At 38.3% G+C, this 27,344-nt stretch overlaps 1 protein-coding gene across 3 annotated transcripts in view; it reads right to left on the reverse strand.

The window, feature by feature from the left end:
- LOC117409642 (rab11 family-interacting protein 5-like) overlaps positions 1–27,344 on the reverse strand; it is a 59,902-nt gene that overhangs the window by 27,316 nt on the left and 5,242 nt on the right. For all 3 annotated transcript variants that reach the window (XM_034015953.3, XM_034015952.3, XM_034015951.3), the window contains exons 2-3: positions 3,710–4,212; positions 2,200–2,839 (exon numbers count right to left, since the gene is read on the reverse strand). In XM_034015953.3, the coding sequence (XP_033871844.3) occupies positions 2,200–2,839; positions 3,710–4,212 (1,143 nt within the window). The remainder of the gene's footprint in view (positions 1–2,199; positions 2,840–3,709; positions 4,213–27,344) is intronic.

Below are 27,344 nucleotides of genomic sequence, written 5' to 3' on the forward strand. Positions count from 1 at the left end.
AGGGGCATTCCATAATGAACTACTTCAGGGTCTGGATGGAGGTTTGATTGGTTCAATTAAGCAATTCAGAATAGGGCTGCAACAAAGACCAGGAGTGGAAGGGGCAGCTTTGGCCACACCTCAGCTAGTGCATTACACCACTTCTGTACTGACTGCTTTTTTCCTTTGGGGGTTTGGTAGATGTGAAATGAGTTTGGTAGTTAACTTATCCCTGTGAAATTTGAATTGGGTTATCCTGCATTAAGGTGTTCACAGCAATTCCAGGACAGGTCTCTTGTTTACCAGCGTGTCCACAAAGGGCTACACTCTCTTTAGATATTTTAACTGAGAACATAATGGTCTTTTATGTGTATTCTGGGGTTAAGACCCGGAATAACCATGCACGTTCTCACCATAACACATCCTCTATGTCAAACATGCACAACTCGGACTATAAAACCTCCAGTACTTTGAGAACCCCGAAATAGTCTTCAGGGTGTAACAGTCAATCAAAGGTGTGATTGTAAATATTGTTTGTCTCTATTTCCTTTAGCTGTGAAATATCTTAAAGAACATTTTTATATGTGGATGTGCAGATAGACACAGGGGGTGGGGGGGTGGTCACCCGATTATCATAACCTGTATATCATTTTGCTTATGATGCCTCCTGTAGTTTTTCTAACTCAATTTACTACACCGTTTCCAGTTTTAAATAGCTTAAATCTACAGTCTGTACTTTCAATGCAGTCCATAGTCAACTTTGTGTATCAATAATTCAGAAATAAAAAAGGAACTGCTGGAAACTAATAAAGCCCTGTTCTGGATAACTGACTATATGGTTTGTCAACCCCTGTTGTGAGCAATAATAAACTGTGTTATTTCAGTGCTGTTTCTGGTTCACTTTGCAACAGGATGCTGGGCAGAAAGCAGGTGCTGTTAATGTTAGTAACAAACAGAGTTAAATAAATAAAAAAACACAACAACCTGAGTGCACACCTCACCCTCCAGATCCCACAAATCCCCATCATCTTTACTCACAACATTAACATAAATCCAACTGTTGTAAAGTCCACCTCATTTTCACCATTACCATATTCCTCTTAAGGCTGAAAACTGACATGCCTCAGATTTCAAACGGTGACCGAACAGAGAGGGAATGTGTTGGTCTTATTGCTTGAACTTTGCGAAGGACTGGCATTTATCGCTGGCATCCTTCCGAATGAGTCAGCAATCTCTCTCTTGACTTTATAGGGATACTTTACATTTATGTCTTTATTCTGGTACACAATTATATTTGAGCACAAACACATTAGTGTTTGAGGACTTTGTACTGACTGCCATATAGTGAAGATTCAATATTCAAAATTCATAAGGACCGCCACCATAGTGGCAGCTGGGGATAAAGTAAATAAAATGAGTATGTAATATATATATATATATATATATATATATATATATATATATATATATATATATATATATATATATATATATATATATATATTGTTATTTACCATGTGATTGTATTGCTGTTAATGAAGGTTAAATATTCTAACAAAAAATAAATATACAGAAATAAATTAACACTTTGAATCTGAACTGTTTGCTATTGATTTGCTTCAGAAAAAAATAGACAGATTAAGTAAGTTAATGTTTGCAACATTTTGATGATCTCAGTTAGCTTAAACAGACATTGGTCCTTATCACATAAAACACTATTGCTTTCGTTCATAGCCATGTTTAGAAAGCAGCACAGGTTTGTGGGATGTTGCTGAGCTGAGTACATAACAGTTGCAGTAGACGCTACACGGTCACGTGAAAACGATCACCTTTCTAACTGCTTATCAAGGTATTCCAGTTATAGAAAAAGAAGCATCGTTGTAATACTCATTTACCAAGCCATTTCTTGTTTTTAAAGTTTTAATTTGCCCTAGTGCAAAGCTTCGATCACGTTTGAAAGCTAGCAGTAAGCAACTCCAAATGTATGTTCTATGCAACAAAAATGTTTCTTACTAGTTTTGTTTTTGTCAAACAGCCCCATCCCCACATTTGTTCTTGTTTTTTTAATAAACTTTGCACTGGAGCAATAGTAAATCTGTCCCTTTGTATACATCTTATCAGTTGGAAATGTGGTGTCAGTTATTGAAAAAAGACACAGAGTATTCAGCAGTAGCACCATCCACCTGCCTGGAGACCTGTTCCCTGCACAACTTCACTGACCTGGGTTTGCTTTGGGCCTCCTTGGTGCCAAACCAGCCCCTGTGCTTCTCATCGGGGTGCTGGCCAGTGGGGCTCATTTTGTCTCCACTCTTGACCGTCTCATTGCCCTTCGACTCTCTCTTCCCCCCGAACAAGTGCAGTTTGTGCTTCTCGTGTTCCTCTTTCTTCACCTCCTCTGCGTGCTTCTCACTGTTCGGTTCCACGTTGGCCATGGAGACTATCGGGGTGGCGATCTGTACTGGCTTGCCTTCTTTATGCCCAGGTGTGGCTTTGGAGGTATCCTCCTGGTCTCCAAGCGGCGCTACCAGCTTGCCTGTCTTGTCCAGGGACCACCGCCGGGTGATTGAATCAGCTTTGGGGGTCTCCTCGTTCTTCTTGGTGAGGTTCTGAAGGGAAAGTGAGAGAGTGGAGGATTTCTGAAGCACTCCCAGGGTGACCTTTGGCAATGTGGAGGGGGTGGGAGTGTCCACTGCGTAGACGTGGCTGCCGTTGACGCACAGGGAGGACTTAGAGAGCGGGCTGTCCTTGGCCTTCAGTTTCTCCACCTCTCTGGGCTGGGGCATGACGATAACCTGGCTCACCTCGTCGCTGAATGCCCTCTTGTGGGTCAATAGCTTTGGGGAAGGCTCGCTGGTGTGAACTGAGGAAAGGGAGACACAAAGAAGCTGGTGAGAGGTACACAAATATTGCAAATGGTACGTAGGTCTACTAATCTCTCCTTTTTCTTTTCCTCTACATGCCTTTATGATTGTTTACATTAAACAGTGACACATTCTATTTAAATAGCTTTTGCTTTAGTAAGTGATTTTTCTAACAAAAAAAAACAAACAAAACACACATACTGAGGACTACATATTAAATATACATTACAAAAACGACCAAGATACATTTAATGGAATATGGGAGCAGTTCATGTTTTTTAAGTTGAATTGTGTCTTTCTATTTTTAAACTAGTAAAATTGCATATACCTTTTAGAAAGTCTTCCTTCAAAATAGGCCCCTACCTACAGAAAGTGTCCCCCACCCTCCAAAAAATATGAATACATTTTTCTGACTAAATCCAGTTTAGTCGATATCTTAAGGCAGAAAAGATAAAAATATTGAATGTACAGAGTGTTCACCAAGTCTCTCTGCATTACCTCAACAGACCAACAGTCCTGAAACTGAAATATCATAAGAAACGAGGGTGCCACTCAACCCATTAATGCTCATCTAGTACTATTCCAAGTATCAAGTCAGTTCCTATACCCCTCCCCACAAAAAAAATGTAATCCTCTCCTGTAATCGTGCAGAATGTATTTATGCATTTGTTTTTTTATTATTACAGTATTATTGTAATGCTATACTACCCAGTGGTCACATCTTTTGTCTGGGAGTTTGGAAATCACTTAAATGTGTGTGTGTGTGTGTGGATCCAGCTCAAATCTTTCCCAAATGCCTTCATTCCCTCTCTGTGTTGCCTGTGTTGGACTTTGAAACCCCATTGAGTGTGTTTATAGAGTTCTCTCACCGGGGCTGTCCGCCAGGCTGCTGCTGATGCTGGGGGAGTTGGAGAGGTCAGACACGACCACACTGATCCCTGCAGTGGGGCTCAGACTGCCCCCCTGTGAGGACGACATGCTGCTCCCTGAGGCCAGGGACGTGTTGGAGCGGCTGTCCGACAACTTGCGCAGCTTGGGCTTCTTGAAGAAGCCCCTCATTCCACTCCTCTTCCCCTCCACGTGCTCCTCATCGTCCTGTTCCTCATCCCCTTGGCTGGTACTGCGGCCCCCCCTCTCGCTCAGCACCCCTATCCCACTGGGCACGACAGCTGAGGCAGACTCCACCTCTCCTCTCTTCTTCCCCTTCCCCTTCACCTTGTCCTTGATTTTGCCAAGTGTGGAGCGGGGCTTGTCCTTCATGGACAGATCAAACATGCTTGCTGTCAGGCTGTTGCGAGTGAACTGCATGGTCACCTGGATCTCGCCTCGCTCCTTCTCTTTCTTCCCAGACTTGGAGTGCAGTTTGTACCACCTGAGGAGAGAAACATGCATCAGAATGCTCTCTCGCTCTCTCTCGCTCTCTCTCTCCAAATCCACTTAAAATAAAATACCACACTGTAGACAAACTGCTGAATCCATTTCACATGATCGGACTACAGAGATACAAAGGTGTTTTAACTGCAACAGAGATTAGCAGCAACTTTTTGTTGTTGCTTCAGAAATATCTGCGTATTCCTAACTGCAGAAAAATAGCAAATAGTTAAGAAAGGATTTAAATCTGGGTTAGCACATCTATCTGGTGGTGGCAGTCCCACAATACAAGCAAACAAGGTTACAAAATAATGTAATAAATTAAATGCATAACAGTTTTATCAGATTGTAAATAAACAGCTACAGTCCAGCTAAAACACTTCTGAGAAAGGCATCTCATCATCACCACTCGCTAAGAATGTAAACATTACATTATACAGTAATGACCCACATCCACAATATTTTCTTTTGCAGTAATATTTTACTTTACTTGCATTACGGGTGAGATAACCATGTCCATTTAGGGACATACTGTCCACTCTACTTGTGACCCCGCCCGCCCCATTCCACTGCATTTCAATAACCTACAGTACTGTTTCACTCATGTACTGTGCACACTAGTCATAAAGACTACAAGATATTAGTACAGAAAATGCACCCACAACTTCAATCAACCATAAAATCTGAATAAAAGCTAAAGAAATGTCAGACATCTAAAGACAAGTCACTAAACATATTTGGAGAATAGTTTTTGTAAATACACATTATCAGAGAGCTGCCTCACCGGTTGCAGAGTGCAGGATGACTGGGTGTTTGCTGGGAGACCGATCGGTTTTGAAAGACATACCTTTGGGTCGAATAACCCTATCCTTCCCCTAAACAGCTTTTTCCCCCCGCACTCTCACATAAGTTAGTATTTCGAGATTCTAAAAAAGGTCTGCCGTTGTTCCTGAACAAACCACTGTAACTCGTTTACTTTTATTTTTTTCCAACTAAATACAAACCACAGTCCCCACAGAAATCTTCAGCAAAATTGCTTTAAACCTACTAAGAATTTCTTTGCACAATTGTGAGGTTTTTGTTAAGTCTGTTGCCATTTAATTTCCAACTGCATCCTCAGGTAAAGTAATAGAAATTGTTAACTGTAAACTCCTTTTATGATTTTAACCCTTCATTGCCCAGGGTACATCCCCATACCTATTTAATGTCTATTTTCTCAATGTCGAATATATTGGACATTGGGCATCAAATGGTTTACTTCAATCTCTCTTCGGCGTGATGGAAAACCTCACTATTCACAAGCATTAAATTCCTATTTACCCATCGCTTGTACAGTAATATATATTTACAGAAAATACATAGTGGATGAACCGACAGCTGATCTGAGCATGAAAGGACACCACAATGCAACAGGAGGGAAGCACCACTTGTTTACATATCCTCGTGCAGTACAATGACAACAACAGCGGTCTGAGTGTAACATGAAAATGATGCATGAACATTATTATTCCAGAACTCGAGCGTAGACAGTGGAGAGGCACAGATCAGCTTTGTGGTTAAGTTTAGTGGTTTTATACTTAACAACTTCTGGGTGCAAATGACAGCATAAGGAATAAAGGAAATGCAATAAGAAAATGACACAGCACAGAAGCAAATCCTACAGTCTGTTCTAAAGTATGTAACACATATACAGTCAGCACTCCGATATCTGTCAGCCAGATACACATCACTCACGTTTTACCGCCCTTGTATTAAGAATAAAACCAATCCCCATTATATATATATATATATATATATATATATATATATATATATATATATATATATATATATAAAAAACAAGTTAACACACTTACTCGTCACACGCAATTTCTTACTCCGTCACCAGTTTTCAATGTTAGAGTGTACTTGTTTATCCATCACAGCCTGAGTTTTTTTTTTCTTTTTATCGTGTGCCAAATCAGTCTGTATTGTGCAGTTACACAGCGCTTCCTCCAATTTCACATGACGAAAATGCAGCAAAAAGAAAGCGAATGAGACAAGCTACCGTAATATAAAAGTTAATCATTAAGCAGTTTTAGATACTGTGATGCATTTTTCTTAAAACTATGTTCTTTAGTTGCTTTTGTACATTTTCATTTGCATGTGAACAGTGACATTAGGGCCTGTACTGTCCATGTGTCCACAGTTGTCTCTTTTGGCAAGTGATATTTTCATAATCATATCATTCTGAATTAAAATACTGTTGAAAATATTATTATTATTATTTAGCAGATGCCTTTATCCAAGGCGAATTACAGAGACTAGGGTGTGTGAACTATGCATCATCTGCACTTACAATTACATCTCACCCGAAAGACGGAGCACAAGGAGGTTAAGTGACTTGCTCAGGGTCACACAATGACTCAGTGGCTGCGGTGGGATATGAACCGGGAACCTCCTGGTTACAAGCCCTTTACTTTAACCACTGGACCACACAGTACTGTACCAACAAAATCAACTACAGTGCATCTAAATGGAAGCCTACTTATTTTAAAACACAGTCCTTTAAGCTATGTATTTTTGACATTGTATCTTTTTTGTGTTCCCTGAAAAAATGGACAAGGATTGGAACGTGCCAAAATGAAATAATCAGATATGCGTCACACTCGTTTAACCGTCACCCGTCAACCGTCAAAAGTCAAAATGTTACAGGGTCGGATATGTGAGTGCTGACTAATGTAGTCTGTGCATATTTTTTTTATTGGTTATGAGATCTTGTTTATGTAACCGGCACTGCTGTTATGGATTATGGCCCTGCCAGTGAGTTGAGGTTACAAGCTCTAGACCTGCCATTGCAAACTAGCCTCAGTTTGTTTACATGGCAAGTTCTAGTGTCTAACTGGCCAGTCTAGTATTTAAAGTCATGTGTTCTATTCAGCACATTTTTTTTACCATGTCCAATATCTCCAGAGTTATTCCACATTCAAACGGTTCCTTTGTATTGAGGTCCAAATTAAAAAGAAAAGAGATATGCTAGCAAACTGGCACAAACAGGCGAGTGAAATCTGTAGTTTACTGAATGGGCATTCAAGCCCAGCCTCCACCCTTTTATATATCTCCTGAGGAAACTGTCATGAACAGCTGATGAACAGGTTTATGGCACTGGCCTGTATTCCACACCTTCAGAAGATTTACATGCAGTGCCCTGTACACAGAATCTGTAAACAGTGAAGGTGTCTAAAAGTGTTTTAAACTGCTGCAGAGAACCTCCTCGTTACCTTTAAATAATTTAAATATCTGATTTGACTGTTCTCTACAACTGCTCTCATCTGTAATATGATACTCTGCATTGTGATATTCTGTAATGTAATTACAATTGTAAGTCGCCCTGGATAAGGGCATCTGCTAAGAAATAAATAATAATAAATTTACAGTGTGTACTATTAAATATGTATGCCTGTTCCATTATTCTTGGCAGAAATTACACAAAACATTTTTGTTGATAACCAGAGAATAAGCACTGTATAGCAATACTTGAATACATAAAAACCTGAGAAAATGTACGATTGAGAAGCCATTTGGCCCATTTTAGCTCCCCCAGTTTAGAAACTGAATGATCTGAGAATTTTGGATCGGAGTGATTCTGCTCAACATCATAACTAGGTAGTTCATTCCATACCATCACCACTGTGTGAAGACATGTCTCCTTCCCTCTATTATTATTATTATTATTATTATTTGTTTATTAAGCAGACGCCTTTATCCAAGGCGACTTACAGAGACTAGGGTGTGTGAACTATGCATTAGCTGCAGAGTCACTTACAATTACGTCTCACCCGAAAGACGGAGCACAAGGAGGTTAAGTGACTTGCTCAGGGTCACACAATGAGTCAGTGGCTGAGGTGGGATTTGAACCGGGGACCTCCTGGTTCTATCCTAAGACTATCTCCACTTAATGTCCATCAATGTCCTCCAGTCCTGGTTTCTGTTGTGGCTATGGTGAGGCAAGCTCATTTACTAGACTGGAGGCTTGGGATTGAGTCTGGTCCAGGTCAAACCAGTTTGACAGTCTGAACCTTCCTCCACAGTCACCAACACATAAAATAACATGGCACAATTTACCCCAACTGACAGTCTTCTTGTGAAATGTACTGTAGGACTGAATGGTGTTCGTGTCGGGATGGTCACATGAGGATTGATGTGCATTAACTTCACAAAAACAAATAAAACAGTTTGACAAGTAAACTAGGACTGTGCATTAGAGGCAACATCGTTAGGATTGGAATGGGTGACTGTCACAAAGACGGCCGGAGTGGGTGGCGTCAGACCAGAAGCAGGAAATAAACAGACAGAGAGGTGTGGTTTGGTGAAGCTGAGCGAATGCTTTCGCTCAGCATTTAATAAACAGAACAGAAAATAAAAGGTTTTAACACAAAAACACAGGACACGGCACTCGCGCCAAAATAAATAGACAGACAAAACGGACTAGACAGACAAACAAACACGGTGAGCAGATAACACTTATATTTACGCTTTTTCACTTTTAGTTACTCCTTCTCTCTCTCCCGTTCTCCACTCACCGAACACCCAACCCCGAGTGAATGCTACTTGTCTCTATATATACTGTTGTGCTGGGATTCAATTACTAATTAATTATTCACTTGAATCCCAGCACGTGAATTAATTCTGTGCAACCCCGTGCTCACATATTACATTTAACCAGCACGTGAAGTGATTTGTGCTCTCCTCGTGCCTAAATACAAATCTACACTTTTTAAATACACGTGAAACACAGACCCGTTTATATCCCGTGTACCAATCTATACACCAACATTAACACACGCACCATACAACACATAACACACAAATGCACACAGGGACGGGGCGCATTGCCACAGTGACCTTGCCATGTTGTTTATGCTGAATCATTGGGATCCTTGAAGACTCAACTTGACAACATTTTGAGATCAATCAGCTACTGGGAACGCACCAGCTTTGATGGGCCAAACAGTCTCTACTCATTCGTAAATGTTCTTATGTATTTATGACTCAAAGCTCAAATTACAATACAGTTAAAAAAAAAAAAAGAGCTGAAAGAGGGAGTATTGCAAAACCTAAAAAAAAAAAAAGTAGCAAAACATCTCTCTCTGCCCAGTGGAGCTGTACTTTGCAGGCGTGGTCCAAGGGAGTTTCCTGCTGATAAGAGCCAGTACTTTCACCACTGGGTCCATTTATACAGCCCTTGTAGCAACAACATGAAAAAGATATGGGAGTGACAGACTGACAACAGACATCTATAAAACTGATTCAGAGCCAAGCTTTCCTGTCAAACTGGGTTAGATAAGTTACCACTTAACTTACAAACAAGTGAACTGCAGAACTATTTCCCAAGGACAGAAAACAGATCAAATAATTGTATTCAGAAAAAAAGGAAATTTGCAATACTTTATTACTTGTTCATAGCGTACAAATGTCCAGTATATACACACACTGTAGACAAACATATACTGTACAGCTGAATAAATTAAACATAGAAGATTGGTTTATCCAAGGAATTTCAGAAGGTGAAGGACAGTAAGTATAAATTAGGTATAGTACAGTAAATGGTGCAGCATAATTACTCACTGACCTGTTTTATTCTATACAAGTTATGGTACCAGAACATTTAACATTTTACTTTATATAAGACTGACGTTCTTTCAAAGTACACAAAGAAATATTGTTTTCGAGGATAATCTTTTACAGCAACTGAACTCTTACAGTACTGTAGTGTTACAAATAGGTTTTGAAATATTAAGATGCAATGATGTCTTAAGCAACAGGGATGCCTACAAAAAAACATAAATGCAAACCATTACATGGAATTTCTGAAGGAGCGCCAATTGTGACAACAGAAATTTCTCATTTACTCTGTATTTAAACCTGCAACGTTCCAGCATGTTAAAAAAAAATGAATAAATAAAATGCAACTTCTATAAGGTTCTAGCAGTGGTGAAGAATTCCATTCACAGTAAGTGTATGATTATAGTAGCCAGTACTAGTAATAACACAGACAGAGATTAATGGAATTAAAACTAGTGAAGTATTACTAACAGGACAGGTCCTTTGTGTCTTATACAATTAGTTCTACCATAGTTTAGACTTTTGGGCATATTACTTTCAACAAAGCAACACAAACATCTCAAATAAATGTTAGTAAAAGCAGCACTATCTGCTTAGTTTCAAAGAATCCCAATATATTAGTCTTGCGCCCCTTAGGCAATAAACTTCTTCAATTATTTAAAAAGAAAATTAAATACAGTGAGTCTGGGGGGTACTGCCTGGGATTTATAGTATATGGTGATAACCAAATTCCTGCAAATCTTACCTGATGTATATTGGCATTATTTGGTCGGTCTAAGATTTTCCTATGAAAAAACACATTATAGAAAAGGTGACTTAAGGTGACTTTAGATATTTAAAGCTGTTTATCAATAAAAATAAGCACTCTTTGTACATATCTGTGTACTCCACTTCCGGTCAACTAAAAGATGTAAGGAAGGAAGTCGACACTGAAAACACGTCAGTCATACGATAGGGAGTGATTGGTACTCAAAGGCAAGCCAATGTTTCTGGCTTCTAGGAGTTGTTAGGTTCCCCCGCACCCCCAAGAACGAAACAAAGGAAGAATCATTAGAAACATTGTGAACTGTTTATCCTACAAGGACACAAACTCCCAGAAGCAACTTGGGTGTGTCCGATGCATTCCTTCAGCATAGAAGAGTTCAAAAGACGTTCCTCCCATTCAGTAAACTACGGATTTCAAAATTAAATGCAGGTTTATCATAAAGAAATCTTAGCTGAATGTATTAAGAACACTGGTTACAAATATTGTCTCCACCAGTGGTTCCCCAACCTGGGGAACGCAGACCACTTGTGGTCTGTGAGTAAACTCCAAGTGGCTTGCATACAACTCCCAAAATTCGGTTACATAGTTCTTGCAAAACCACATTTCTACAGAATCACACCTTGTGCTACTACTAAACAACACAACAAACAGCTTTGCCCATGTGATATATAATTATATGATATGTATGTAGTCTGCATTTGTCCCCTTTATCTGTTTTATTTTATTATTTATATATAAATAAATAACTGTTACACATTATGAAGCCACATTTGTCTTGTCAAAATTACAGACTTCTTTTTTTAACCAGCATTATTTAAAAGTCTACTAGCATTCATGTAAATGCACATATTTCTAATCTGTGATGACTATACTGCTTGTTTTCACTGCTCAGGAAAAACACAAAAACGTAACCCAGCCTTTTCAATCCATATAAAAGTAGTGCACTGCATTGATACTCCTAACTCGGTTGTAATGACTAAATTAAAACAAACAAAACAAACAAACAAAACAACATTAAAACCACAGTTTTAGTACTGCCAGGGATAGGAATACCCCTATTACAGTATTTCCATAGTATATGTTTTTAGAGCGGTTAGCTGCATATAGTAATAGAAGTGAAACAAAAAGAGGCTGTATTTGTAGCTTGACTTGTGAACTGTACCGTAGTGTGAATGATCTATTACAGCTCCATGTTATTACGTGGGTTTATTCAGCCAGGTTTAATATCTCACAAGAGACTATTTGCCAAAAGAAAATTGTCTTAACACTACTTCTGGAAACACTCTCCAATCATTTTTACATTTTTCAAATTGCTTCCCACCCACTTTGCATTCCGGTGTACATCGAGCGATGTTGCATTAGAAATGTTGCGGGGACCAGCACTGGTATTTACTGGATCCAAAGATTGTGCATTATTTGTCAGGAGGTTTTGTCAAACGAAAATTAAACCTGAAAAATTGAGACGCCATTTATCTATAAAGCATTTACAATGTGAAAAAAGGGACTTTTTTTTAAACAAAGGAAACGGTAACTTTGCCTTCAACAACTTTCAATGTGCAAAATGTCAACATTCCTTGATAAACTGGTAGCAAAGATTCAACCCAGGGATCTCATTAAGTTAGGTACGTTATAGAAATACTTTACTTTCTACATGTACTTAAACATATACACCTACAAATTACTTTCAAAATGCTGTTGTGAAGAAATGCATGTCGAGTGGTCCGTGGAAAAAATCCAAACACCAAGATGTACCATACATTGAAAAAGGTTGGGAACCACCGATCTACACAAACAGCATAACAGTACACTCTGTCTGTCATTTAATTCAGCCTGTGGCCCCCTGAAGCACAGCTGACAAGGCAAATATTCCACATGGGGATGACCTATACTACCCAGTATATCTCTTAAAGCATTTTCATTTGGCAAACTGTTTGAAGTACCCCTCAGTTTAGTCTTGACTTGATGAAGCCTCCACAAGAGAGGTGGCAGTCTGTATTTAATGACTATACAGAAGCTGTGCACAGTCTTAATAATGTTCTAGAACACACTACATTCTTTAACAACGTGAAACAGAAAATAGCTGACTTCTGTTTTACTGCACAAGCTGGAAACGACCCCTCTGTCCTGTCTGGGAAACAATGGATAGTACCTGGGCCTCTGCCATGTTCTTTCATACTGCTGAACTATGGGCAAGTGGGGATATTAAAATTAAAAGTGATTAAAACTGCTAAGAAATAAATAATAATAATAATAACACAAGGACATGAAGAAATATCAGATTATTTAGTCATGTTACAGAAACTCAGTTCATTCCTTAAATCAGATTAACAGTATATTATATGAAATCCATATTAACACTAGAACCGCCAGGGCAGTCACTTTTCAAATTGAAAATTACTCTGCGTGTCTGAAAGTTATGCAGTTGTCCATTTATGACTTTTCCTAAATACATGTATTAAATACTCTGACAGTATTTGAAAGGCAGAATCACAAAAATAAGTAAGTTCAAATTCCTCGCACACCTAGAACCACCAGACAATACATGTTTTTATTTTGAATATAATCTACAATATTCTATTATATATATATATATATATATATATATATATATATATATATATATATATATATATATATATATATATATATATATATATATACATATACACACACACACACACACACACACACACACACATATACATACACACACACAAACACACACACACAAGCCTGTTGTTATCTCTACTGGACCTGGCAGACATCAATTCCTTTGTTTTGTACAAGGGGAAAATATCAGTAGGAGAGATTTCATCGTGATGCTAGCCACAGTGCTTCGGCAGAAACATTTCGATCAGAAAACTGCAAAGCAGCAGGCTGCAGCAGCTCAATCTCGATTCAGTGCTGCACCGACTGACACACACAAGAGAAAACATATGTTACTTTCATTTTAAAATTAAAAACTACTTTGATGTTTACAGTTTTGTATGTACATATACCTATTTACACCTATTTATACACTAGTTTCTTTTGAAATGCTTATTTTATTACAGCTTTTCATTTTTTTCAAACAGTGCTTTATATGTGGCGTTAGAAAATAAACCCTTTCATGCTTAATTGTTCATTTAAATACGGTGCTTCAGCTGTGCAGATGTTTGATATGACGTGCTTGAATAAAACTTTTGAGTTGTATCCAATAGTTTGTGTTTCATTTTAATATCGATGTTGTTTTAAATGTAGTAATGCCTGCCGGAGGCAGTTTTAGATATGAGTATACTACTAAGAAATAATAATAATAATAATAATAATAATAATAATAATAATAATAATAATAATAATAATAACCGCGGTGGTTCTAGTGTTAACCCATTGAGTACCAAAATAATTTGTCTTTCAAAAAAATCAGAACATAAGCTGTATTTATGCAATTTGATGCAATACATTCAGACTTAACTTTTACAGTTAACAAAATCAGAGCAAGTTATCATAACAATATAGTTGGAGAAAAATGTAACCGGTAGATTCCTGGTTAAAAATCCTCCAAAAAATTACAAAAGCAGATGTCCTCAAATGAGGACAATGACACTTAAGGGTTAAATATGGCAATCTGTGATATGAAAAATTCTAATTTTACTATAGTAAAGACTTAATTGCATAAGGGGAAATATTAATGAGACTACATATCTTGCAAAATAACTTACATTTCCAGAAAGAGGTCAAACTGTCCAGTAGGTTCACAACAACTGCAAATCAAATGAACAGCGACACTTAAATTCAAACTGATAAACTTCATTTTTTATTTTTGTTTTTTTTATAAAAGACACACTACATTTGAGCAATGATTAAAAATAAATAAATACATAAAATAGAATGTAATTTTAAAATTATTTAACTTTTTGGGATCTTTTTGTTTTGGCCTGAAAATTCTTGAGTGCCTTAGAGTTTCGTTGACCCTAATTGCTAAGTCTGCGGTTCAAACCATGCCTACACTGGCTATATTCTAGCCAACTTGCTAGCTCCCCTTTAAAGCTGCAAACATTGCCTGCATTAACAACATTAGGTGGTAGCAGTAGCCCCTGCCAGCAGTGCCCTCCAGAAATAGATGGGCAGCTCTAAACTGAGCCCACATCCCGAAATAGAAATCCGGTGCACAAGTCTAAGGCAGGAGTGCAGAGGGAGTCAGACATGCACCTGTTGGTCACGCTTCTCATCCCTCTTGCTTTAGTCAGAGCGTGATGGTCAGGCAGCAATACCGTCTGTATGATCTGCTGTGTGAAACTGGGATGGGATTACACAGGGAAAAAACCTGAACCCAATCCCAAGCTTGCTGCTTCTCTTCTTGTATATTTGTCTCATTTCCTGTCTCTCCTTTTCTGTTATCTAAGGTTTTGTTTCCTTTTTGAAGGCCTACTGTATACAACATGGATAGACCAAGTCAACCTACATCCTGTCTACAGTAAATTCAAGACCATTACCGTCATGAAGGGGGTTGAGGATTGATGCATTATTCAAACCCGTCCTCATTCCTCCAGAGATAACTAGTCTGTTCTGTAAAGTAAAACACTGAAATAAATCAGACTTCAATTTTGTACTGTACACGTTCCTAAATGGTTTATCTGCCTCACAAAAAGAGAAAACCCTCCTCTCTGGTGTGGTATTTGAGGATTTGATGTTTCTTTCTGTTCAGGCCCCACTTCCTTCACGCAACACTTCTTCGAAAACAGTAAATTGATTTGTCACCATGCCCAAAGACAAACAAGTTTACCCAGATGCAGAAATTACAAATGATGCATTTTTGCTGAAATTGACCTGCCTCATTGGTCGGATCTATAATTTAGATACAATGGAACAAACATGAACTATGTGTCTTTGGGTACCCAGTCTGTATCTTAATTCAATATCTACGGTCTATTATCGATGGCATCTAATACTATTTAGCCAAAGTGTTACCATTCAAGTAAAGGAATATGAGAAAACCAGATGAGATGGCAAATGACCAAAAAAGTGCACTTCCCATAGGGTAGGGTCTTTAAAATACTCTAAGACAGTCACCCTCCAATCTAATACACAGATCCAGGTCCGATGGAGGCTAGGGCCGAGTCTGATTTAAGACCTCAGAAAACCTTCAGAAACAATTTTCTTCCGTGGATGGTTGGGGACCGTTGTAACTGCAGGACATGTCCCACCTCAACAGAGTGTCATTTTAAACATGAAAACTGTATGCTATGACTCAGGCTCAAAAACACAGAGCTAGGGCCACTTAAGGCTGTTTCATCATAGATATTGTAAGCTTCAGACACATTCCAAAAACCCATTTGATCTGTATTGCTAAAAACATGAAACCATTTGGCATGGCAACAGCAGCTTTCACCTCAAAGTGTTTTTACAGTTTTTTCTCTTGTAAATCGATTCCTGCACCATTCAACTGCTGGTTTGAAAGCTGTTTCCAGGTTTTAGCACTGAAATGTTACCAGGTATGTAACTGATGGAACTTGATAGCTTGTATAAAAAGACGGTATTCCAAAACGTAGCTAAAAAAGGCACAGACAGTCGTCCCATTCCAGCCCATCCAAACAATTTGAAGTTATTACTGTACTGTATACTGACAGCGTATGCCAACACACAGATTACAGAGAAAGTCTAAGAAATAAAAATATATATTCTGTCTCACGGAAGCTTTAAATGGCAACTTTACAAAACAGTTAATTTTTTCCACTCGCCCCTCGCCCCCTTCTCCGTTTTTGTCCAGTTTGAAAAATAAGCACCCTACTGTGCCTGAGCATACTATTTACAGTATTCTTTTACATTTAGGGAAAGAGGCATGGAAATCAAACTTCCAATGGAAGAATATACTCCCCACCAGTGTTATTTCATAGTTGACCTCCACACTGTTTTTAGGAATGACTCGGACTCAAATAAAATAGCCTTGATTCTGCAGTGTTACTGTAGTTAAGAGACTGTGGTAGAGTCTGTGTGCTTCATCTTAGGGCGACTCCAAAAGAACAGCATCTTGAGCCAATCCAGGTTTTACTTCTAACTAGAGGCAGTCCAAATCTGTGGATAACGGAATTCCTCAGAAATCCTGGAATTCACAGTCTTCTACAGATTCACCATATTCTGTACATTAATTAAAGACTGCAGTTAAGGCTTTCAAAATGTGGCTCAATAAGGAGTCTCACGTGATGTGATGTTTTTTTTTTTTGACAATTTGTAAGGATTTTACAGACACAAATACTTGATATATTAAATTGGAAGTACTTAATCCATACATTGTTTGATGGGAGGCGGTGTGGTCCAGTGGTTAAAGAAAAGGTCTTTAAGAAGGTAGCCAGAAGGTCCCCGGTTCAAACCTGTGTGACCCTGAGCAAGTCACTTAACCTCCTTGTGCTCCGTCTTTCGAGTGAGACGTTGTTGTAAGTGACTCTGCAGCTGATGCATAGTTCACACACCCTAGTTTCTATAAGTTGCCTTGGATAAAGGCATCTGCTAAATAATAATAATAATAATAATAATAATAATAATAATAATAATAATAATAATAATAATAATAATAATAATAATAATAAGATTATGTTTACTTGATTTAGATTTGTATAAGTCATTATTAATAGAAACACATAAGGTACTCCACACATATCTACTTTTAATTTCCACAGTTTTTGCATATTTTCCAGCATATTTGGACTGCCTCCTTATAAGGGGTTCTGGGTTATTTGGGGAAACAATGTAACAAGGGAGAACTGCATCGTCTAGGTAGCCACATTTACTACATTGTTTCTACAAGAGCACTGATGAATCCTGGAAAACCCTAAAACATGATGGACTGTGTTCAATTTCTAATCTAACTCACCAGAAAAAAATATATAATAATAATGCCTGCTTTCACAGGCAGGCTTGAATTCATGTACTGCATCCAAATGATACAATGAGAGACTTGTACCACACATGTACCATGCGGTATTGGCACCTTATTAGGAATCCATTTCCATTACAAATCTGTTTATGACTGGCTTGCAGTTCAAGCTGTGGGGGCGGAGGTTCTGGAATGTTCTGCTAGTGCATTTGAAGTGCTACACAGGAAAGCACTATTCAGCACAACACTGACTGACTGCACAGCATGGAATTCAGTGTTGTTCACCTGTGAAATGTCTTGGGCAGCAGCGACTAGATAGTCATGAATTCCACATTCGTATGCGATTGCGTTATTGTACTGTAGCTTTATCACACAAGACCAAATCAGTCTAATCAGATTGCCTCGCTCAGTTATTTGAAAAATGTACCAAGGTCAGCTCTTATAAAATCATGCCAGAACCAAAAAAAAAAAGAGGATAGGAAAGGAAAAAGGCTATTACAGCCCCACCCTGGTTAAAATATTTTTTCATTCTGCTTGATACTGCAAGAGATTTTTATATGGATGCATGCTTTTAATTACTAAATCTTCCCCTGCCTAAAGGAGCCACAATGTCCTCATGCTGAGGTGAGGAAATAACATTATTATTAAAAGACCCCCCCCCCCCCCCCCAAATCTTGTATTGTAATAGTAATTTTAATGGAGAACGGATATCAGATGAGGAGCCAAGACATTACAGTCCATGCTGGGAATGGGTTCTCATTTGTCCATTCTCCTCCATAAATCAATATCATGTTTCTAAGGCTTCATGTAGCTGGACGTATACCTGGACCGGTAGGTATGTACTGTATTTAATATAATAAGTTAGTTAATGTAAACATTTATTTATATTTTATAGTGGTCCAATGAAGACATCATTTATTGATTTATTATAATCTGTACGTTATGTTGCCTTTAATTACTGTTGGTAATGTATGAATAATTCCAGCTTTATGCATACTGTACTTGTATAACTCTTCCTGTTAATAAAACTAGCTACTTATTGAAGCCTTGTCAAATAGTACAGAGATTGTTATGTTTGTACGTATTACTTCAATTATGGTATTGTGTAAGCATTATTTTTAGTCAGTGGCACTAAAATATATGGAAATGCCCCTCTCTACTCTATATGTCAATATGGGGATCTCACAATATTGGATTTGGGGATCATCTCTGAATATCCCTTTAATATCTGAAGCAGTGCAGATAAACCTTTGAAGGGAGTGTCTTGTTGCACACAACTACAGTGAGTAAATTAGACAAAGGTTTCAACTACTGCAGAAGCCAATGCTTTTATGTGTTATAAATGATAAAATACAACTCTCTCAAACCCAGACCTCGGTTTGAGAGCCACTGCCACTTAACTATCACAAGCCTCAGTTAAACTGCTGACTGTTCTATGGGAGCTAAATTCAAACAGCCTCCCCAAACAAAGTTCTGGAATGTGAGCAGCTAACACCCCAGGCATATGAGACAAGAGTTCAGGAGCTATGGAAAGGACCATCTTGGGAGATGTTACAGCTAAAACCTGTGACTCTCTTTGAATCCCAGGCAGCTGTGTACCCAGGATAAGAACACATGAACTGCCAGTATTGGAGTAACTGTACCCCAAACCTTGCACTCCGTCCTGAGTGACTACTGCTACAGTTCAGCCACTTGATCCAACTGGAAGCTCAGTTTATTTCCTTCAGTAAACAGAGTCCAAGGTCTTTCAAACCACATCATCCTGCCTTGCTGCAAGCCTGCTGTGACCAAGATGTTGGTACAACATTACTAAGGGATAATTAAACTTTTAGCAGGTTTAGGAAAATACAAATTAACGCAATGCAATAATCCTAGCTTATGTGGAGACAATTTAGGCAAATGTTTCTTTATTACTTCTTTTAAAAACAAAACGGTAATCTTGCAGACAAGAGTTTTGAGTAGTGTGGTTTTCAATGTCTGTTCAATTTTAAAAAGTTTATTTTCAGTTTTACATGTATTTACTAAAAGCCTGTACACCTTGGCCAATGCTCATTGTCATTCCATCATTCTAAACATCTGATTGCATGGGGACAATACAAAAAATTTCTCTATAAACAAAAAGAAGAAATCAAGAATAAACTTGAGGTTAGTTGACTTTCATCTCAAATCTAAAGTACTGTAGTTCTGATTAATTAATGTTCTTCGGATCTCCTATACAATGAGAGGCCCAAGGGATTAAGCAGTCCTACTGAATGAATCTCAGTAAGTGTTCATCTAAAACAAATCTACTGTACAGTGGCTAAAGATAGTATAGTGGGATACACACTAGTTGAACCAAACTGAAATGACTCGGGTTGAACTTTTTTTAACACAGGGGTATCGTTACAGATTTTTCACCAGTGTGTCATGGTCTGACAGTGGCCTTCAATGCATCTCTGCTATTCACCGTGTGCTCCTTATTTGTTAAGAATCAGCAGCACACTTCTACTTCTTTTCCACTGTACAACTGAGCCATGCCAGGGCTATACCGAGCCCTCACGGTGCGGTTAAAGAGAGCCTGTGTTGTTTTTCCACTGCAGAGCCGAGCTGTGCTACTGTCGTCACATGCAACAAAAAACAGTTGTTATTAATTAACTCAGTTTGCCAAAAGATGTGCAAACAAATGGCGTTCAAAAATGAATAGACCAACGGTGCAGCTGTAGCTTGTATTGCTATATTTTGTAAATATATTTAGGAACTTCTTTGTAATCCACAAATGTGACTAATTATAAATATTTAATAAAGTTCAATTAGTTCTGTTGAAGAGGAAAAAAAAGAAGGTTTTAAAAATATGATTTGCCAAATATATCCCGTTTAAGGAAAGTTGTTGTTTCTAGAGTTGTTTTTTGTTTGGGTGCTTAAAGAAGCTGCGCGTGCGCAACAAGAGCCACAGTTATATCTGTTATAACGGTACAGCTGTATTTTGTTTTACTATATTTTACTATAAGTTTAGAATTGTTTTATTTTCCATCTTTCTTTCTTTCTATTAATATAATAAAGGTCAAGGATGAGAAATTTGGTAGAATTTTGTGTTTTTGAGTGTGTGAGTTAAGTGTACTGTACCAGCAGTTTATGTCCACGTTTCAAATCGTCAGAAATTCTGGCATAAATGTTCTCATTTCTGACACACAACTCCAGATCTTCCTGAACACTTCTATCTGCCCACAGAGAAACTAGAGCCTGCACTTCCTCAGCGGCCCAAGGCTGTACTTTTCCCGCATCACACTCGCTGCCAGACATGTTGTTTGTTGTTTGTTGAGTGTACTGACTGATGCAACGTAATGACGAAAATCCTTAACCCCGCCCCTGGCTCGGCTCGGCTCGCAACAGGATTCAGATGTCTTGTGAGGCTGGAGTTTCACGGTTTGGTTCTCGCTCGGCTTGACAAATAGCCAATGGAGAACCACCCGTACCCGTACCGTACCAAGACCTCACAGGTCAGATGTGCCAGTGGAGAAGGTGTATTAGTGACCTGGACTTCCTTGACTACAACCTTCAACAGAAATCCATCCTTGCACAAAACCACCTGCTGCCATGAAAGTGACTCGATGGGATTTAGCACAGCTGAGAGCCTTTACATCAAAGACAGTATTGAAAAAAATAAGAGAAAAAAAGGTTATAATGGGGGGGGGGCACAATGACACACCAAGCAATGCACCTTAGTGTTTAATTATCTGGCTGTGAGACATTTATCTGGTCTTTTCAAAGTCGAGTCTATGCTGGCTTAATTTTTTTGTAATCAGGTTATCTAGTAAAGGATTGTAAAGTCTACCCTCTCAGTGTTTAACCAGGAAAAAAAAGTATGAAGCAATTCTTAAAGGCAGAGCTAAAAAATTCAAAAAGAGAATAATACTTCTGGCCATTTACCACTATTGCCAAGAAATCCACACCTACAAGATATAGATCCCTCCAAAAAACTTCCAAACCAGAATCAATAATGTGCAGCCAAGCAATTCGATAGTCCCAGTGCAAGCTTCCCCACAGGGTCTCTGCATAGGTTTTCCAATCCACTTTCTCTGTTATCAATTCAATAGGCTCAGACACAGTAATAGTGGTTTAAAGATGCACCATCACACTTGACAGCCCCTAGTCCACAGTGCCTGGTTTCTCTTTGTCCTTGAACAAATGGTGTATCGCACATAGAATCCGCAAACTCTATTTAATCTATGTCTTATAATACATAAATGACAGTAGGATTACCTAAGAGAAACAGCACTGTCATCATGTTTCAAGCTGGCTTGCAATACGAACTGAGCCCCAGCTACTTTGGTCAGTGATCTGAAACAATTGCCATAGTTGTCTTAATCATTTTCTATTCACAGCCTGACTCAGGGCAGACAATGTATATTAAAAAACACATTTAAAAAAACAAACATACTGCATGCTGGCAGACAAATTGATCTGAAAAATGTAAAGACTATTTTGCAAATGGCCCTCTGCACATAAATTACTAGCCTGCTATTAATTAAACTCGGTAAAACTGATTTTTAACATGCTGTAACTAAACAATAGGTTGATAGTTCACAGTCCTGTGGATTATGTTTTCCCATAAAAATTGCTTTTACATGTGTTTGTGCATGCCTAAGAGCTAGGCTATTAGAAACCTCTCCTGAGGGATAGGTTGCTGACCCTGGCATTCCAATCCTTTCCTGGATGAATTGCAACAAATACAAGTTGACAAAAATTACAACCCTGGAAAAATGTACAACTACCTTACAGTAGACCCCTAATGAAGTCACATAATGTACCTCAAAGTTTTTTCTTGGTTATAGCTGTAAGCATTTATTGTCGACACATTTTTTCAGGGTATGCAGTTTTCTTACAGTATTTAAGTAACTTATATGGCACTTACACTTCAGTTAATGTGATAAAAGTTTGCAATTCCATTAAATGGTGCAGCTTTGTCGACTTGTTCTCTACCTTAATTGTCAAAAATCCTACTATTTCAGAGGTAGAACTCCCACCACAACCACCACAACCAGCAGAACAAAACCAAAAGAGTTTCTTCAAGCGAAGAGATGTTATATGCATTTGTGAAGAGTATTCTTGTCACCGTTAAAATAAAGAAATATGCTTAGCAAACAGAGACAAGGAGTCCAGGGTAAATAGTGATATATCCTTTGTGTAAACATTTTAAACCTTTGTTCAATGCTAAAATAAGATTTATTTAAAACTTGGAAGAATGTCAAAGCCCAAGCTAAAGAATTACATTGATGATGGAGGTGCCGGTTCCCATTCACTTTCAATTTTTGGCAGCTCATGCTTGAATTGAGCTAAAACCATTTCTCCTTTTATAAAACAGCATAGCTGTTTCCTTCAACTGTCCCATTCAGAACTTATTCAGACATTAAAAACTTAAATGTAACTTGTAAGCTAGCGCCCTACTGTAGTCTTGCATAATGATGTAGGATACAAGTAAACAGCTATACAAACACAGATGCTGTAGATTGCCACAGCGGAAATGCAAGCCATGGCAGAAGCTGTGGGTGTTGCACCATAACAGGTTGCATTTAAGCAAATCTGAATTTCCTACAAAACAGTGCTATGAAAGAATATGTAAAATACCACCCATGAGTAGACCGTCGATGAGGCAGACAAACAGCAGCAGGACAGCCCTCCTCCATTTTAAACCCATATACTCGATCTCCCCAACATCACCACCACCAAGGCAGGTGTCAACATCACTTGTACCTCTCCTGACAGTTTCATTAGAGAAACAAACAGGACCTAATAAATCACTCCTGGACCAGCGAAGGAGGTTCATATGCCCTGCATTACACTGTACATACTTCTCAATACAGCATGCTCACTACGTTACCGAATTCAAACTAGATGATTGTGGGTATCTGAGTCTGGATTAGTGATGCACCAACTACAGTAGTTGGGAACCCACTACCACGCCCTTTTCAAGCCTGCAATCAAACTATAAAAACCAGATTGTGATACTATGTTGTAATGCTAAAAGAAACCGAGTAAACAGGTGTTTGTCAAAGTTCTTTTTACCATATTTATTTTCCGCATGTACAGTACTACTGCATTTTAAAACAACCAACAGATCGGTCCAGCTCATGACATGTCACGCGATCTAGCCGGGTATTTAGATGAAAATGAAAGTCAGTTAAGTTGCACTGCTGATTCCACAACAATGTCAAAGTTATTTGTTGATGTGTTGCCCCAATAAAACACTCAATACAGTCAAGCCTCTAAGATCTATACTAATTACCAGCAGTTAATTGCATGCTGTGATCTCTGAATATTTAACCACCTCAGTACCAAATGTGGAGCTAGAGAACCATGGTTCTAGTCTTGGAAAATTCAGCCAGACCCTAATCTTAAATTGAAAACCAACACAGAACTGCTATCCAAGGTCAGCACTTGTTGCTATGGTAATAAACAAGATAAAAAAAAAAAAAAAACATATTAGCCTTTTAAAAACTAAATTACAAGCCTAAACTTGCTGTATCTGAAATAATTTCTTTACTGCGTTTGCAGCAGACAAATAAAGTTACACGGGCCTGCTGTATCAGGAAATAAAACAGAAAAGCCAGTTATATTGCATCATGACAAAGCTATATGCTTTCTTAAAAGTTACATCAGTAACTGTTTGCTTGTATATAGATAATGTGTTCTGCTTTTTGTATTGGGATTGCGTATTTCGAACTTAAACAATTTGGGTGGGAGTGAAAATGAAGCATATGACAGATGACAGCAGAGCATAATGTTTTTAATTACAGTCCAACTACTGTAGGTACAGTACCAATAAATAACTCTTTGGTGGTTGTTCCTCTTATTTTGTTAACTTGGGTGTATCGTAAAGACTAACAAAAAAGATGCTTTTATTTGTTAAGTTGGTTTGCTTGGGTCATTTTTGGCATTTGTTTAAAAATAAATTTAAAAAAAAATACTCAGTGGCCAATGTACAATACAATAGAGACAGTCTGTAGGGTTCAATCCCAATGCATTATTTACAAAATATCTACGTATGTGACTATTTTTGCATATTAAGATAAGGTAGGACTCAGAACTAGCGATTTCTTTCCTCCAGTTTCTTCCTCAATAAACCTGATCATGGCCTCTCAGTCAAAACATTGCTTTTGATCTTTGTAGGATGTTCGTGCAAAATCTGGACCCATTCAGTGACAGCATCTGTCTGTCTCACACTACATAGTGAACACAAAAACTGCCCTGAAATTCAAAACTATTTCTCCAAACTCTTGCTTCCTTTCATCTTTGATTGTATCTGGGTTTATTCAATTTATTTTTAATGTAAATATACATTTAAATTTACACGACTATGCAGACACTCTGTACAGTGTGTGTGTGTGCACTGGTTTGCTTTACTGCTGATCATGAGCAAACAGAAAAACTGTGAAGATTGGGCACTCAAGCTATGAAAGTGGAGTCCACTGCTTTGCTGGCATGGGGTTTAGGTAGAACACTCTGCCTGCTCTGAAACACGATTCCCAGAGATATTGACTAGATACTGATGCATGTTTGCCTTGGCCGCAGTTAAGTTTTCCACTCTCTAAACATACAGAGCCTCAACACGTTTCTACCGGTGCTGATGAAATGCATATAGGAATTTATCATCAAGGTTTCCTTGAGGAAATGGAGAAGCCAGGAAAGCTACTCAAGAGCTTTACAGCATTGCGTATATGAACAAGCTAAGAGCAGAGTGCAACCGGAATCAAGAATCCAATTAGGTGTAATTGTCTCTTTACGTAAACATTCAGAGAGACAAGCAGATCCATGTTCAGCATTACAGCCAAGCTGCCTTGTCTGCAGGCTACCCCTCAAAGCAGACTACAGCCCTTTCTTTTTATTGCTATGCAGGAGTCAACATGCATGAAAAAAACAGGCAACCAGGTAGTATACTCCTCTTCAGGAGCAAAAAAACAATGATCTGGCTATAGAGTATCCTAGCTTAAGAGTTGATAAGTACCCGACTTGTGTGCATTGCTTCTTGTTGCTTGCAGTAGAAATCAAAGTTCAGGATTATTCACACACTTGTGCCTTGTTCTGTAGAACACAGATGCACGAGACAATGGTTTTAGTAAAAGCCGCATTACCCGTCACAAAGTATCCTTGTTTCAAGCAAAGATTGACTGGATGTATTTTTCTTTACATACTTACCCTGCCAGCACCAGTATACAAGTGCCTGTTAAGTGGCTACAGCCTCCACAACGCACCTGAACTGACTCAACTTCCTGCCAAATGGATATTCGAGGCGGAACGTTGATTGCCATGCTTGTTTATCACATTGCAGTCAACAACATTTTAAAGGATTTTTATTTTCCCCTCTTAATATGCAAAAAGGAAATGGTAGGAAAAAGTTAGGCCTAGTTCAATTTTGTGTTTTCAATGATAATATAACCTCAGAGTACCATCAATTAAAAAAGCATTTTTTTGAAAGAAAGTTTATTGCCAAAACAGCAATGACAAAAATATAGACCCTTTTTTCAGCTAATCAGCTTGCAATTTCTTCTGCTATTGACGTACAAGGTCACCTTTATCCAATTGGTGGCTTTGGTTTGGTTCCAGCATGAGCTGAAACTATAGTATGTACCAATACTGTATAATGTAGTCAATATTAAGCTGCCCAACAGCTCCCTTCTCTCTGTGTTTAATATTCTCCAAGTAATAAACAACCTAAATACCTGCATAAACGTATACTGCAATATGGCCCCTTTCATAACTTATAAATCCTAAAACCTTACAGTGAAGAAATATGGCTTCTTCCCAAACTTCAGAAATGCAATTTGAAGGCATGATCAATGGGAAACTCAAATGGGTAACTATGCTGCTCCTGGTACTGAATGCAGCACTGGAGCGTAATACTGCACTGTACATCACAATCTAGAGTTCCTCATCACAACCCTGTAACGACCCCATTATTCAAACTTCACTTAATACACGTATACAATTCAAAACTATGTTCCTTCATTCTTGGCAGTATTGTTGGCAGTACCTCTCATTGCTTCCAAAAAGTAGGGGACATAGGTACAGTATGCAGGGTTGGGGTCAATTCCTGTTCCCTTTTAATCAATTCCAACACAGCACTGATCATACTTGCAATTAGCAGTATTCTATTAAAATGAGCTTCTCACAGTGGCAGCAAACTGAAGTCACAGAAAGCAGCTGAACTATCACAATCATGACTCTGACTATAGGCCCTATATTTTAACACAAATATTGTCAAAAGTATTAACTTCAGATGTTTGATATTTGTAGAGCACAAAACTGGCTTTAATTTGACCATGATGCAGCTGAACCAGATCATGCAAAACATGTATTTCTAACAAATATAAACAGTATGAATTTACAGACAAGATGATCAACAGTGAGATTGTCAATTATTATTATATATATTTTTTAATTTCTATATTTAAGCTTGCTTTACCTTCTAGGGTGTTCACATTGATTTTTAATCTTTTGACCATGACTTTAACACGAGTCTGACGTAATTCACACTAAGCTCTTTAGCATACCATGTGACTTGGAGAAGAGAATGAAAGCCTAAAGCCTACTGCCTACTGCCTACTGCCTACTGGGGTGGTGGTACCCCTGGGCTGCAGTACCCTGAAGGTGAACAGTACCCTGAAGGTGAACAGTCTGAAATCAATACCCTCATTGACAACAACCGCAGATGTTGCACGGCATTTGAGCGGAAACACATTTCAAAACAAAGGCAGACTTGTTTGCATTGACATATTTACAGCTCTCTTCACACTGGGGGATTGATGTTAACACCATGGTTATTTCTTTGAATGCCTAATACAGTATTCAACCCCTTGTAGGTGTTTATAGCACCACTGACCCCAGTCGACATCACACTGCCACACAGCACAAAGTCCTTGAAAAGGTCAGAGAT

Source organism: Acipenser ruthenus, chromosome 2 (genome assembly GCF_902713425.1).
Source record: "Acipenser ruthenus chromosome 2, fAciRut3.2 maternal haplotype, whole genome shotgun sequence".
NCBI classification, from domain to species: Eukaryota; Metazoa; Chordata; class Actinopteri; order Acipenseriformes; family Acipenseridae; genus Acipenser; species Acipenser ruthenus.